General features: G+C 52.3%; 8 protein-coding genes across 8 annotated transcripts; 4 read left to right on the forward strand and 4 right to left on the reverse strand.

Annotated features, from left to right (window-relative positions):
• Positions 1-201: 201 nt before the first annotated feature.
• SNOG_03781 (hypothetical protein) lies at positions 202-392 on the forward strand (the record flags this gene model as incomplete). The annotated part of the gene is made up of 2 exons (XM_001794275.1): positions 202-216; positions 240-392. The coding sequence occupies 2 exons, from the start codon at positions 202-204 to the stop codon at positions 390-392; spliced, it is 168 nt and encodes a 55-aa protein (XP_001794327.1).
• A 1,407-nt stretch (positions 393-1,799) lies between these two features.
• On the reverse strand, positions 1,800-2,328 carry SNOG_03782 (hypothetical protein; the record flags this gene model as incomplete). Its single annotated transcript, XM_001794276.1, has 2 exons — positions 1,800-2,033; positions 2,122-2,328. 2 exons carry the CDS (start codon positions 2,326-2,328, stop codon positions 1,800-1,802), a joined length of 441 nt encoding a protein of 146 aa, XP_001794328.1.
• Positions 2,329-4,572: 2,244 nt separating this feature from the next.
• Positions 4,573-5,791, reverse strand: SNOG_03783 (hypothetical protein). Its single transcript, XM_001794277.1, has 3 exons — positions 5,692-5,791; positions 5,486-5,633; positions 4,573-5,428 (listed from the first exon to the last, which is right to left on the reverse strand). The coding sequence occupies exons 1-3, from the start codon at positions 5,768-5,770 to the stop codon at positions 4,657-4,659; spliced, it is 999 nt and encodes a 332-aa protein (XP_001794329.1). The 5' UTR covers positions 5,771-5,791; the 3' UTR covers positions 4,573-4,656.
• Positions 5,792-6,416: 625 nt separating this feature from the next.
• On the forward strand, positions 6,417-8,091 carry SNOG_03784 (hypothetical protein; the record flags this gene model as incomplete). The annotated part of the gene is made up of 2 exons (XM_001794278.1): positions 6,417-6,550; positions 6,609-8,091. The coding sequence occupies 2 exons, from the start codon at positions 6,417-6,419 to the stop codon at positions 8,089-8,091; spliced, it is 1,617 nt and encodes a 538-aa protein (XP_001794330.1).
• A 344-nt stretch (positions 8,092-8,435) lies between these two features.
• Positions 8,436-9,316, reverse strand: SNOG_03785 (hypothetical protein). The gene is made up of 4 exons (XM_001794279.1): positions 9,237-9,316; positions 9,029-9,128; positions 8,834-8,915; positions 8,436-8,748 (listed from the first exon to the last, which is right to left on the reverse strand). The coding sequence occupies exons 1-4, from the start codon at positions 9,292-9,294 to the stop codon at positions 8,668-8,670; spliced, it is 321 nt and encodes a 106-aa protein (XP_001794331.1). The 5' UTR covers positions 9,295-9,316; the 3' UTR covers positions 8,436-8,667.
• A 777-nt stretch (positions 9,317-10,093) lies between these two features.
• On the reverse strand, positions 10,094-10,724 carry SNOG_03786 (hypothetical protein; the record flags this gene model as incomplete). Its single annotated transcript, XM_001794280.1, has 1 exon — positions 10,094-10,724. One exon carries the CDS (start codon positions 10,722-10,724, stop codon positions 10,119-10,121), a length of 606 nt encoding a protein of 201 aa, XP_001794332.1. The 3' UTR covers positions 10,094-10,118.
• An 886-nt stretch (positions 10,725-11,610) lies between these two features.
• Positions 11,611-12,133, forward strand: SNOG_03787 (hypothetical protein; the record flags this gene model as incomplete). Its single annotated transcript, XM_001794281.1, has 2 exons — positions 11,611-11,710; positions 11,762-12,133. 2 exons carry the CDS (start codon positions 11,611-11,613, stop codon positions 12,130-12,132), a joined length of 471 nt encoding a protein of 156 aa, XP_001794333.1. The 3' UTR covers position 12,133.
• A 184-nt stretch (positions 12,134-12,317) lies between these two features.
• Positions 12,318-14,271, forward strand: SNOG_03788 (hypothetical protein; the record flags this gene model as incomplete). Its single annotated transcript, XM_001794282.1, has 3 exons — positions 12,318-12,453; positions 12,502-13,412; positions 13,576-14,271. The coding sequence occupies 3 exons, from the start codon at positions 12,318-12,320 to the stop codon at positions 14,269-14,271; spliced, it is 1,743 nt and encodes a 580-aa protein (XP_001794334.1).
• Positions 14,272-14,848: the final 577 nt, after the last annotated feature.

The following is a 14,848-nucleotide window of genomic DNA, read 5'->3' on the forward strand; positions in this document are numbered from 1 at the left end:
GGCGACGACACCGCACAGGGCCGTTTGCCGCAGCGACACCCTTCCCTCTGCCCTTCAGCCTGAGCGCCGTCGCCGCAGATCTGCCAGCCTATCCAACCCAATCGATAATCGTGATAACTGCCCGTAATAGCGAGACCCTGTCCAACGCCCGCTGCTGACGTTGAGTGGATGTTTCGAAATATTTTACACTCCATACAAACCATGTCGCTTTGCAAAGTGTGATATGACGCGCTTCCCAGGCTCTGTCGCACGACACCGGCGCTGACGATTTGGTGCCACACTCGACTCCCATCACAGAGGCAACACCATTGCGGCCACACCACGCACATCAGACGACTGCCTCGACGCGCCGTAGCCCGGCGGTTGAGCGCCCAGTGCAGAGTCTGGAGTGAAGGTCTGGCGACACCTACCACACCTCCACCATGCGAGATGGCTGCATTGGGCTTTCTCTACCTCGATCAGAATGCAGCGACGTGAATCGTGTTGGTGTTTGTTGCTTGCAGCTTGGCTGCCCATTGCCACTCGCACTCGCGTGGTGCAGCCGGCTAGCTGCAAAATAGAACTCGAGAAAATGCCGGCTCGACGCAGGAACACAGCTAGGTACGGTATGATGCGGCGTGATCATGTCCGTTGATCGTGATTTGCCCGGTCAGCACGATGGATTCTTCACCGGCACTTCTGAGTGGTGAGTCTGACGGGTGTCACTCCATGGTGCGACACACTGATGGGCGATTGACCTGCACATCGCTTTTGTTGCCATCCTATATGTGGAGGGTTCAGCAGTACCATGGTTGGAAGGCATGCAGGCCACCATAGCTTCCCAGGCCGTTTTTTGCTCTGATGGAGCGTGTTTCATGTGCGCTTCGGCTGGCGAACCGCGTAGGATTCTGCCTGCAGCGAAACCGCAGCTCACAGGCATCAGGCTGTTTGCTCCACGATCGTGATGGTGTGATGCAAATATCGCCGGTATCGATAACAGACGCCTGTTAGTGTACGAACATAGTTCATTTGGGTGTTTCTATCTTCTGACGGACGTAAGAATTATGCATGTCGCTGCCTCGTATAGCTGACAGCAATCAATAACACAAATCCCGCATCCAGCATCGTCTTTGCGTCTAGTTCTATTTCGGGGCTTAGCGCAGGTGTAATGCTGGGCTGCACAACTCTATCCTCTGCATGTCGCCCGCCGGTGCCTCCCAACACGGCTAGCCGCCACGCTGCTTTACCTGCCTGAATAACTCGTGCAGGGCTCGTCTCTACGCGTGTCGACGGCGTGGTAGACTCGAACAGGCCCAATCGTCACCGCCTGGCATGCGACTGCAACCCCACAATGTCGGTATTTTCTCCGACCTGATTGACCGACAAAAATCCACCTATGCAGGTACGCTGCAGGAACAAACGGCTGAGGACATGACCACCACTCCGGCTTATCGTGACCCAAAAACAACTCTCGTGGGACGACAGCTGCACTTCCTACTTTCAATTCTCGTCTGCATACATGTAACATTGTGTCTGAGGGATCTTTCTAGAAACCTGGCTTTAGTGGGTCTCTTTTACGATGCAGCAGGGTTTGGGACGTAGCGACACGATTCAGGAAAGCAGGTCCGTCGTCTTTGCCCTTCCGTGGAGTCGCGCACCTCGGGACCTTGTCTTTCATGAGGTGGTGTGGCGTCCCTGCACCACTGAGACGGGCCTCGGGGAAGATGCATGGCTTCCATTAGCCTGCTTTCTTTGTCAACTATTCCCCACCCGATCGGCCTTATCATCTGTCAAGACGCGTGCGATACCCTGATCTTCGCTCAAATTTCGAGGAAGATTTCCAGCCTGGCGGGGTCGTGGCTTGTGATGCCGCCGACACAGAGTTTGGCTACCGAATGTCCGCTTATCTTGACTCGCCGGCCTCGCTTTTCAGATGCTTGCCATGTGAGTGTGAGCCGAACTCGGTCGACCATGATTCTTTGCACTTCGTGTTCCTGCGTCTGCTGCGCGGACCTTCGGCTCTCTGCCGCCTCCGCGTTGGCATAGGTGCTGGTCTGGACACAGTGGCGCTCTGATGCTGAACGTCTTACGATCTGAGGCTCTTGCACCTGATGGAGAACGTGCTTGACACCTTTGACGTACCGGCATGACAGTCGTCTGGTACAGTATCACCCACCGCCATCGCGCTGGATCTTGAAACATCTTCAGATGCTCGCCTTGACCTTCGAACAGGTAATCAGAGCCGCGTCTCATCCCAAACAGGCAGCTGGGTTCCGCTGCCGGAATCTCAGCACGGTTGCTGGAAGCTTTCATAGGAATTCGAGAATCATGCTCGTGCAAGGGCACCATGGTTGGCAATTTCCCAGACGCCGCAACGCACCCAAACGACTGGTCCCTCAGGCCTCACGTTGAGCGGAATTTCCCCACACTGATGCTGGTGCTCGGTGCCGGGGACACACTCACCGTCATGCAGTGTAATTGCTGGGCAAGGAAAACCCTTCATCTGCCATCAGCTCGGACTGTCCAGAGGCCATCGTCCATCGCGAGAAACGTCGGTAAGATGTGTCTCGTCTGGTCTGAGACGGCAAGTGGACTGGCGGATGGCCCGGCCTGGAGCGGTGGCAATTGCTCAGATGTCTGTCCTCAACCGGTCCGCAACGCGGCAGCACGGTCATGGCAAATTCACATGAGGATTCCAGTGCCAGTAGAATGGTCTCGTTTGCATAGAAATGCACAGTACGAGTGTGGTGTGATTTGTCCCATGCGGCTACTACCTCGCCCACTATTAGTTTCATAACAAGCATTGGAAATGTTTCTCCAAAAGTTGAGACACGAATCACAGCCACACATTTGCCAAGATACGGACTGACCCCATCGTCATTGATTGCTGGATCATTTCCATGATGGTAATGTTAATGTGGGCAGTCGGCGAAGCCAGCTCGTGGTGACGGTAGCATCCCGCGCACTACTCGCGGGTAAGGGCCGCCTTTAGCAAGTTATCGACCTTCGTTCCTGCGTCGTCGACGCATGGTGCCACTCCGGGAGAAGATCTTTGGGCAGTAAAGTGGTGATTCTGAAGATCGCAATTGCATTAGCGGGTGGTCTTGGGCGGAAAGATTGCTTTTGTCTATCGTTTCTCAGGGTCTTCTCGTAATGGTGCACTCGTCACCAATTGTTGAACGGAAAACGCCATGCCGTGGCTAGAATGCGTATTGGGCATTGACGGAAAGAGAAATTTGAATTGTCAAATTAGAGTTGTCGGTGCTCAATAGTGTACTGTGTAGGACTGCAACGCATGGTAGGCGTTCTGGCACGGAAGGTATCATACGTGCTTCCGGTGCTCAGGCTTCCGGCCCAGAACGCCATCTGTGAGCTCACAGAGTTCGAAGCTATCGTGACTCGCAATGCTGTAGCGCGCGACCGGACTCGATGGACACGACTTGAGCAGAAGACATTCGCGGCGCTTCCAAATGTCGCTTGCCTCGGAGGTCGGCTTACTCTTCCTTCAGAGATACCTCAGTGCCTGACAAAGGCGACAAATCAAACCCGACTTGCGTGGAATGGCGTGTGTGCACCTCATGCGCCTACAGAACACCGACATGTGTGCCACGCTACCTCGAAGAACAATCCACTCCGACAATGACATTCCCGAAGACAGCTGAAACCAGAGAGCGCTGCGGAAGAGTAACAGACGCGATATAAAAAGATGCGACAAAAGACACGTGCCGCCCTAGGATCGCAGTCTCTTCAATGCCGCAGGTCGCGTCGCAAATGTCTGCGAACGACTGCCAGTCAACGGTCGCTTACGTAGCAAGGGATATCGTGGTGACAGGCCTCAGAAAATTGTAATGTGAGATCAGTCGCCGCTAATAGCAGCGTCATTCTCTTCCTATCAATATTTGGATATCATCAATGGCCATATCAAAGAGAGGTCTTGCGTATGCGATGAAGATTTTGTTCGCGGGTGCCAAGTGCCAAGCCGCGAGAGAGAAGGCAGCCTAGCGCGCATGCCCGCAGCTGGTATAAATTTTCTCACACGCGCGATCCATCTTTTGCTCTTCGTGCGGCAGAGGTTGGTTTACAGTTTCCCCTGTTGCTTGAGTGCCACCATTCCATGGCTCTTATAAGTGTCACCGACCTCCCAGAGAAAACATATTGCATCACCTGACATATACACTTTGCGGAGTCGCCTGTTATTAGTGGCGCCTTCGCTGGAAAAAGTCCGGACATACCCTCGCATGTGCACTTTGCTTTGATTTCTACCGTATCATATGACGTTGAAGATTTGTAGGCTGAGGCCATAGGTAGTCAGCTGTCAGGATTCGTACCAAAAGTGCAACCTGAAACGCTGCCGGGGATGCCTTCAAGGTCTGAAAGAGCCGATGTGATGGAATCGCTCATGGGAGTCTATAAGTCTTCAACGTCAGACACTACGGTATATTCTGTCATTCTGTGACATCGTGCCATGATCCACGGCTCCATGTAAATCATGGGCCTGTCAACATCGTTGTTTGAACTTCATCGCTTATATTAATTGTTAAGTGCGGACATGTTGCATGAAACATCACCGTTATTGCGGTGGGCCTCGGATTTCAGGCGCATAGATTGCAAACCAGCTCACAGTGGTATCATTATGCTCAAACTACTATTCTCGTCTCTGCGGAGCCTTCCGTACCCTCAATCATCGGCTCCAATCTTCTCCAGCTTACCCATCTCCCGCTTCTCGCCAGTTTCACCAATGAAGCGAATGCGGTCGATGCGTGTTCTCTCGCTGTCGCCGTCTCCATCTGCCACGAATAGCACCAGCGAGTAGATGTTCTGGAACTTGACGAAGCGTAGCTCCAGCTTGGCTGTAGCCGTCTGTGCATCCCAATCTGACTCCTTCAACTCAATTGTCTGCGTGGAGGGAATGTCTTCAGCTTCCTCAAAGCCTAGGTTGTGCTGACGGTTGGCCCATATGTGGATGGTCTTTGGTCGGACTGGTGCCTCGTCGTCATCGTCATCGCCAGAGACACAAGACGTGATGTGGATGGTGTGAACCTTCAGGTTCGAGGTGAAGGGTACGTAGAGCATGAGCTGGTTGTCGACATCGCTTTCTACCCAATCTTTGCTGGCCTCAGACTCGGTTGCTGCGCCTTTGCCTTTGTTCAAGCTCTTCGGCTGTGATGATTCGAAAAGTGTCCGTACGCCACCAAAATCGCTGTCGGCGTTCAGCAAGTCCAGGCCGCGAACATCTACCTGATCTGTGACATCGGTGTATCCGCGGGGAAGTCCAGCGCCCCGCCAGCTACCACCCCCACTGGAGCCGGCTTCACCAAAGCCTCCGGAGCCGCTCTCATTCTCCGCCTCTGCGGCGAGGCTCTTGATGGCTTCGGAAAGCTGGGTGGGATTCGAGCCGCCGTACTTGCGGATTTGCTGGCCGTTCTTGAAGATGACGAAGGTGGGGGTACTGTAGTAATGTTTTCAGCTTGACGCCATGAAGAGACCGAGATGGTTGGCCACGAACTTGGTGATGCTATAGCTTTGAGCAATTGTTGCTTGCGTGACCACGCTGATCTTGGCGAACGTGACTCTGTTTGGCCTTGAAAGCTGTCCTGATAGCTGGTCGTAGACTGGCGCAATGGCTTTGCTGGACGTGTTGTTCTCGTTGTAGACTAATCAACAAACATTAGCACTTTGAGTGCGGAGTGGCGCACCCACGCGTCTGCTTACAGAAGGCGACTACAACGCGTGAGGCAGAGAGCAGCGTGCTCAGCTGCGCAGGCTGTGAGATTTCTACAGTGCCAGACATGTTTATAGACGAAGGGCGTTGATGTGGGCGTGTAGCAAGCAAGTCAATCGCGGAAGGTAGCTAGAACATTTGGTGGGGCACGGCGGGGGTCTCGTTGATCCGATTGACGTACCGGACCCCAGGGTGACAGGCAGCTACGAAGCTTCGAGAATATAACCAGGCTGCACCTGTCAGCGCGTGTACCGGTACAACGCGACAGTTCAGATACTGAACAGCCAGTTCACGTAGTTCGCCGAGGCATCAACCAATTATTCTGCCTGTTGGGCCAAGTCACCATTCCATCGCGCGCGTGTGCTGTCAACCTCCACTTCTACTCATAGAGGCGCGCCACATCGACCGCATCTTCGCCTGAACATATCCCGCGCTGGGCTCTCACTCAAACAATTAAGGATTTGTAAGCGTCGCCCTTGACGTTCACTGTCCTCGGTCCTGACGACAACTTCATGGCAGGCCCAAACAATCTTTTCCTGAGCTTACCCGAAAGTAAGGTCCTCCACCTGGTCAACCTGTTGCTAGTTATCGAGGGCTGCGACGCAGCAAGAAGAGAGCATCGCTGGGACTGCTGGTATTCGAGGGCCATTCTGCTGGTGAACGCCCCCATTGCGCTCTACGCCGCGTATAACCTCGTTCGAATCTTTCGCGCATAATGTCGCACGTCTTAGTGTTCAACTCGCATGCGAAGACAGTCAAGATACCAACCACGCCTATCAAATACCTAACCGAGGTTCGGGACGAGGCATGTCAGAAGTTTGGGGTCAGCAAGGACCAGTTCACGTTGAAGTAAGTGGAATCTCGAGGAATGCTGCTACATAGAGCCGCATAGCTAATGAGGACGCAGATTCAATAACAAGCCAATCTCCCTTTCTCAACAGATACGCTTCGCGAACCTCGTACCAGGCGCGCGATTAGAGCTCGTTCAAGCCTCGCGATCGCCCACGGTCATTTCCGTAGCCCTTCAGCTACCGGCGTCAGAGAAGAATGCTCGCCTCACACAAAAGTTCGCCAGCAACACCTCGTTATGGGAGATACTGCGGCAGTTTGAGAGTGGACAGGATGCCAACTACAACTTCACGCAACGTGGGGTGCCCCAGATGAGCGGGGCGTCAGGTGCAGGCAGGCTACACTACGAGCAACCTGTCATTACGGTCATGCCGGGACATCGCGAGCAGGCAAATTTCACTGGCCTGCAACAGACACTGGCCCAGTTGGGATTTGATAGCGGGTCAGCTCTCTTAAAGTTGTCATACAAGAACAGTGGCCTTCCGCTAGAAGAGGCCATGGCCCAGATATCGCAGTACTTCAAAAGCGACCAGCCTGCAGACACCAGTGCTGAAGGTGCCCATGCGGCCACCTCGACACAGGCCGTTTCCCAACCCATTCTTGAGCAAGCTGCCCCCGAAGCCACAACAACGGTCGCAGGCGAGACGATCCGGAGCGAAGAACCAGATCCACAGCCCATGGATGTCGAGGAAGAAGCGACAGATCTTCCGTCAACTGAGCCAGACGTCCCTATGGAAGGCGCTACGGTAGATAACGTAGGGGACATGTCGCCAGCAGCAACACAAGCTGCGGCTACCTCAAGCGCATCAGACGCACCATCTAGCACTTCCGTTGCAGCTCCAGAGACGACTGATCAGCCTAGAAACGTCCAAATCTTCTCCGCGCCCACATCATCAACACCACAAGCAGCACGTAAAGCCTTCAACGAGAGCGACTACCTCCCCACCATCGAGCACGCAAAAGTCCACCAAGCCCAGCTGCTAAATAAGACCAGGAATACGCGCCTCCTTTCTGACAAAGAGCTCGAGGAGCAGGAGAAAGCTAGACAAGAAAAGCTAGCAGCCGCCGCTGCAAAAGGTGGTGCGCTCCGCATACGCTTCCCTGACGGCACACTCGTCCAAATGAACTTCACCAAAGACGACACAGCCACGGCCCTCTACGACTTTGTCCAAGGCTTCCTCGACCGCAAGAACGAGCCCTTCGAACTCAAAAATACTGGTCCAACCGGCCGTCTCGTTCTTATCCAGAAGGACGGCAAGCGCTTGAGTCACGACTTGCGCTTCTCGACGAACGAGCTCATCACGTTTCAGTGGGCTGAGTCTGCGAGTGCAGAGGCGAGGGCGTCGAGGAAGACGTTGGCGCAGGAGTGGCAGGCGAAGGCGACGGAGCTCAAGGTTGAGGAGCCGCAGGCTGAGAAATCACAGCCGCCGAGTCAAGGCCAGACGGTTGCTGAGGGGAAGAGGAAGGCGGCCATGAGCTCGGAGGATAAGGAGAGCAAGCTGAAGAGTATGCTGGGCAAGACGCTGTTTAAGCGCAAGTAGATAGAGGATCAGACAGAGCAGGTATATATGTGATGTAGTCGCCTAGCATTGCTGTGGTGTTTGGAAATTTGATTGTATTGATCAGGTTCACTCAGATAAATAGAGTTGGTACTCAACAAAGTCGTGAGAATACATTTTCTCTGCATAAGCATGTCCGCGCCTCCACTCCAGCCTCATACACATTGAAGGTGAAATGATTGAAGAGCGGCCTCGTCACCAAGCAAGGCGCGTTTTGATATAAGCATTTCTCGGCCCAACTGCTGCCATGGAAAAAGGCTGAATTGGAATTTGACATCCATGCTAGGAATTCACGACATCACATTGCACAATGCAAGCCAAGGGCACGATTGGCGTGAACCGATCGTCACATTTCATGATTTTGTGTGACACTTGCTAGGTGTATGAACTTCTTGTTGTCCATGTGCCGTAGCCTGACTCCGATATCGTTGCCCTCCATTTTGTGGTATGCTGAGACGCTTCGAAAGTCGTGTCGAGCCGTTGATATGAAAGACCTAACACCCATGAAGAATCGGACACCGGTCGCCGTGTTGCATCGTTGTCCCGTTCGTAAACCGTTTAGTGACCCGCACGCCTCGACTCGGCGATGACGTTGGTCATCTCCTCAACCTTCCTCTTAGCACGACCGAAGGTACCGAGCTGTATGCAGTTAGTGAGGGTTCATGATGTACCGCAATGATGACGGCAGCGACCGGTTGCGTGTCGGATGTGTGTGGAGACATACCCTCTTCTTCGCAAGACGACGGGCACGCTTGTCCTTGGAGTTACGGAGCAATTCGATGACACGCTTCTCGTATGGGGCAAGTCTGCAAGCGGGAATGTTAGCGGCTGTTCATTGATGCAGTGGCATTGAGGTGGTGCTGCTGGACACCTGTTGTGCACAAATGCCGCTCCAGCTCACAGGAATAGATGTACGTACCCAGCGACCTCACGGGTGATCTCGCGGACGAAAGCGGTGCGCTTGGATAGGAAACCCTTCCTCCTGGAGATCCTGGGGGCGGGGGTCCTCGGGGTGACCTCTGTTCATCTTGTTAGCAAGCGTTCGTTGTTTCTTGAAATTTGCGGCGGGCGGTCGGTCTCGTGGGACAATCGGGTGCGGCTCGAGCGATGGAAGGGAGCGAACGTACTGTGGCCAGCGTTGAGGCCGACGATGAGGCCGGACTTCTGCTTGACTTCCTTCGGCATGTTGGCGGTCGTGGTTTTCGATGGAGAGAGTTGGAGTGGCTCGCGAGAATATTGAGTTGTGCGCCAAAACGACGCTAACGACCCGACGGCACGTGAGCGGCGCCAAGATTTTCACCCTGCAGGCGCTGCCCAGCGAGAACTCCACTCTCAGAACATTGAACATTAGCGAGTGTCCTGAGATCGCAGAAAAACATGCTTTACACTCAGTCTTTAGAGAATTTCGAAGATTTGTAAAGGTCCGCGCCCACAACGATTCGTCCGCAACCAGTCGGAATCTCTTCGTGTCAAAATCTTCAACACACCCGTTCAAGTGACTTCATACTGCAGACTGTCAATTACGAGAGAAGATGAGCGAGATTTTATTGCCAATCTAGTAGCTTGAGGCTATACAGAGTATTTCTAGGCTTCGAGTGCGACGAGAAAACCATGTAGATAGCTTCCAGTCATCAGATGGGCCTCTTGCCAACGCATCCTGCCCAATCGCTTGCCGTCCTATTTGCAGCGCACTTTTCAGTGTGCGCAGTGTGCAACATGACATGTTCAGTTCGAGCAATGAGTTCATTACATCCCGATGTTTGTAAATTCCACTCAGAATCTTGGGTAGTGCCTTTCTGAATTCGTGAAGTATACAGTCATTAAACCTTCTAAATTACAGGATGTACGGCAGATTGTCACCTACGACGGAAAGCGACTAGGGTGCCTGAAGTTATACACGGGACCTTGCCGTCACATTTGAACCGTAGAAGTACTGTATGTAGCTTCACCCTACTCAATACCAATTGTTCATTCTCCGTAGTGATTCGTGAACTGTAGGATCAATTCAACTAAATCTTACTGTCCGACTTCGTCCTTGCTGCAGTGTTCCGCGACGCATCCAATACGAAACCCACGTGATGGCTCAATGCTACAAGATCACCCTCGGCGTCATGGACAAACACCTCCAGGTCCATCCGTCCATTCTTTATCTTCTTCATCTCAACACGGATCTGCAGCCATTTCACGCCTGCCTTCGGCAACGCCTTCTTAATATCCAGATTTAGGAGCAGCGTAGGGTACCAGAACGGTCCTTGCTTCTGGTCCCGATGCCGCTCGATGATTTGTGGAAACATGTCGGCAACAAAGCCAATTGATGTGTCAGTGAAATTGCTACCATCCGAGAAGCATAGCCACTCATCGGCGCCGCTCTTCAGCGTATGTCCTTTACGAGGGAAGTAGAACTGGACTCGACTGCTAGCCTTTCGGAACTTGGCGAAAGGCATTTCTTTCTGGCGTGCCCAATTCGGATCTGCGTCTTGCTCCAACTTGGCTATGTCCACAGATATAACAGGCGGAGAGAGCTTGTACTCGGTGTCGAAAGAGAAGCCTTCTTCTTTGGCAATATTGGAGTTGGTTACGTATGCGACGATCTCCTGGCGTCCGTCTTGCTCCATGGATACATGAACAATGGATGCTTGGCGACCGAGCTTGACATCGTCGACCTTGAAGGTAGCTATGCCGGCCTGGGTTCGTCTTAGGAACTCGACATGTAGAGCTATTGTGTGTGGTTGATCTTGCTTTGCTAATGATGTGGCGAAGTGGGTTTTGACGACTTGCAATATCAATCCAGTCACGTAGCCGCCATTTGGAACTAAGTCTGGTCAGTATCTTCCGTGTCAAAATATCATATTGTATGATGGAAAGGAGCTATACGCAGGGCCTCGCCGTCGCAATCGAGACCTAGGGACACTGTGTATAACATCAAGCGACCAGAGCAGCAAGGCCCTGTTCACTTCCTTCGTTGAGAAACTGCAGGAACTGTCCATAGGTGGGACAAGCCTTGATGGCTACGATTGCTGGAGAACTTACCACTGCCTATACACCAGTCATCATGTAAAGTAGCTGAGTACGTGTTCGACGACACCTTCTGCACAGCCGTAGCTTCCTCCCAACCCGGCATAATGAAGCTGTGGTGTATGTAAATTCGCTAGATCCAATTATTTTAAGATTATCTGCGTGCTATCATCGATTACATCGCAATGTTGACAATTGCTGCAACCTTCAGCGTGGCTTGTCCATGACCTCGGGCCTGTTTGCGCGCCATTCCGGACTCGGAAAGTGCCTCGGCCGCTGCCCCAAAAGTGTGGGAAGAGCCCCGGCCTGACCATCGTCACTCCGCAGCCATCGCCCTTCTGACCCATGGCTAGCCGTGTCACGGAGCTTGCTCGGTTCGGAATGCTTTGTCGCGTTAGAATGTCTTGGGCGCTTCATCTTTGCTCCGCTGCACATCCTCCATAGACACATTGACTCGCTTTCACGAGCTCGACCTCTCACAACATCATGCCGACCGAATCAACGTACCCGAGCATAGATATCCCAGATGTAGATCTCTGGGCGTTCCTCTTTGAGAGAAAGGATAGGGCTTTTGGTGATGACAAAGGTATGTTATCATCGACGTAGATCGATCCTCAAACCTAACAACATCAACAAGTGATCTACTTCGACCCATATACAAAGCGCTCATACACGTATGGGCAGGTCAAAGATGCTGCGGCCAATTTTGGCAAAGGATTAAAGCACCTCTGGGACTGGCAAAAGGGCGAGGTGCTCTGTCTTTACACACCTAACTGCATCGATACACCTGCCATCACGTGGGGATGCCACTGGGCCGGTGGAATCCTGTCTCCTGCCAATCCCAACTACACCGTTGAAGAACTCGTCTTTCAGCTGAAGGACTCCGGTGCCAGGGCCATTGTCACACAGCTACCTTTCATCAAGAATGCACAAGAGGCTGCAAAGCAAGTTGGGATTCCGCTTGATAAGGTCATTGTCATGGGCGACCAAAGGGATCCATTCCCATAAAGTCAAACATTTCACAAGCATCGTCAACACTGCTGGTTCTGCAAAATATAGGAGAACCAAGGCGAAGAACCCAGCGGAAGACCTTGCTTTCTTGGTGTATTCCTCAGGGACAACAGGTATATATGTTTTCTAGAGTGAAGACGAAGACACATAGCTGACATTATTTAGGCCATCCAAAGGGCGTGATGCTCACCCACAGAAACATCGTTGCAAACACGTTGATGCTGAAGGCAGGAGAAGCTGGCCTGCTCCAGCCAACAGGTGGCCCTACCAACGAGGGTGATAAGCTTCTTGCCTTTCTACCCTTCTTCCATATTTATGGTAAGGTTTCCGCATGGGTACGAAAGACTTTGCACTGACGAAAGACAGGTTTGACATGCCTAATACATCAGAGCTTGTACTCTGGTTTACAGCTCGTTGTCATGCCAAAATTTGATCTCGAAGACTTTTGCAAATTCATTCAGGAATTGAAGGTCACATTCGCCTACGTGGTTCCTCCCGTTGTACTGCTCCTAGGGAAGAGCCCGGTTGTTTCCAAATACGATTTCAGCACGATCCGCATGATGAATTCTGGCGCTGCTCCTTTGACTCGCGAGCTTGTCGAGACTGTCCATAAGCGCCTCGGCATCCCCGTCAAGCAAGGTTACGGTCTATCGGAAACTAGCCCTACAACCCACACTCAGTCGTGGGGTGACTGGAACAAGACCATTGGCTCGGTGGGCACTCTTCTACCAAACCAGACTGCCAAATACATGTCAGCCGACGAGAAAGAGATGCCAGTTGGTGAGGTTGGAGAGCTTTGGATCAAGGGCCCAAATGTGTTCAAAGGCTACTTAAACAATCCAGAGGGCACTGCACATGCACTGACATCGGATGGCTACTTCAAGACTGGCGATGTCGGATATCAAGATAAAGAAGGGAACTTCTACATCACAGATCGTGTCAAGGAACTCATCAAGTACAAGGGCTTCCAAGTCCCGCCTGCAGAACTCGAGGGACTCTTGGTCTCTCATCCGAATGTGCTGGACTGCGCAGTGATTGGCTTGTACGACAAGGATCAAGCCACTGAGATCCCAAGGGCGTATGTTGTGCCCAAGGATGGACTGGGTAAGACTGAGGCGGAAGCGAAGGAGATTGCGGATTGGTTGAGCGCGAAGGTCGCACATCATAAGAAGCTGAGAGGTGGAGTCAGATTTGTGGATGAGATCCCGAAGAGCATCTCTGGTAAGATTTTGAGGAGGGTGCTTAAGGTGAAGGCACAGGAGGAGATGGACGCTGGGGTAAAGGCGAAGCTATAGATAGCGGCAGCGTGGTAATTGAACCTCAATTCTACAAGCTCTCGTTTGTTCCTACATCATCCACTTTTGTCCCATCGCTCCATCCTTCAGCTAGCTCAAGCTTGCTTGAACCAAAAGCACTTCAGCTGTCCGCCAAAACCGCGAGGCCGAGGGCTTCTGCTACACACACGGCAACAAGAAGTACCCTCCATCACGAAGCACTGAGCTGCAACGCAACATGACGACTCTTGGGTCTAAGAGGCGCGCACCCGACACGTTCGGCCAAAATCCAAAGCGCCCAAAGCCTGCGGATCCTGATGTCGAGGAATTGGAAATCGAGGAAACATATCACATCTCTGTCACTCTCCACAGCAAGTTCAACGTCTTTCCGATAAACCTCCGATCACCCTTACAGAAAGCTTACGCAAATTCAATGCGCACTCAGATGAAAATCTTCCTCGAAATGACCCTACCCAAAGGCAGTCAGATGTACTCGGTCATCTCCGAGCTGCGTACCCGCAAGTCCAGCCCCCTTGTCGAAAAGAAAATGGTCGCGCAAAAAGACAACATACCCTCGGAGGACTTGGCTAATACCGCGTTGATGGAGATGTTTTGGGATGCGAAGAAAGCCTATCTCACCAAGGATAAGAAGCCCGTATTCGTGGAACTCAAGCCAGAGGGCAAGGTCGCCAACCCGGAATTTACGAGGTTTCACTGTGTTCGACGGAATGAGATTGGGTGGGGGTTCGATAGTCTGGGGTGCCTGAGCATCCATCTAGTCTTTATGGAGAATGCGACCAAGCTGTGCGAATATGATATCTATGTGCAGAGGATGGGGGTGGGGGTTAAGGAGGAGGGTTGAATTTGGATCGGGCGCTGGGCTGGGGATACTTTACTGCTCATGGAAATGGTTCCTGTATCATATCTGCGAATACATTCAGACTATCAGATCAATCAATGCTGCATGCTGAGAATTATGGACATGTGCACTGTGTGTTATCCACCTACGATGGGAAGCGAACAGGGTTCCTGAAGATATACACATGGGCTTACTGTCGCAATCAAGATCTAGCTATACTGTGTATAGCTTCAGGCTATGTGATGCCACCGCAAAGTTTCCCTCATAGGTTGGACATCTACAGGACATGGAGTGACTTTCTTGGAGCTGTCTACATCATCATGAACTTGTGAAAATTGGAAGCGGAATCAATCTGAACCGGAGAATCCATACCTAGGCTTACTAGTCGATATAGCAAGCTTTTCGTTGCAGCTCGAGGCAGCAGTATGTGCCGCTAGTGTTGTGGTAAATAGTGCAAGGCGGTGAGCGACAAAGGAACCTCGAATGCGGAACCCGACCATACTTCCGCGATCTTCTTTCAGCGTGCATCAACCATTCACGCCGTTAGCTCCACCTACCTCTTGTCGCAGCACCCTCACTT

This window comes from Parastagonospora nodorum (assembly GCF_000146915.1).
Source record: "Parastagonospora nodorum SN15 chromosome Unknown scaffold_5, whole genome shotgun sequence".
NCBI classification, from domain to species: Eukaryota; Fungi; Ascomycota; class Dothideomycetes; order Pleosporales; family Phaeosphaeriaceae; genus Parastagonospora; species Parastagonospora nodorum.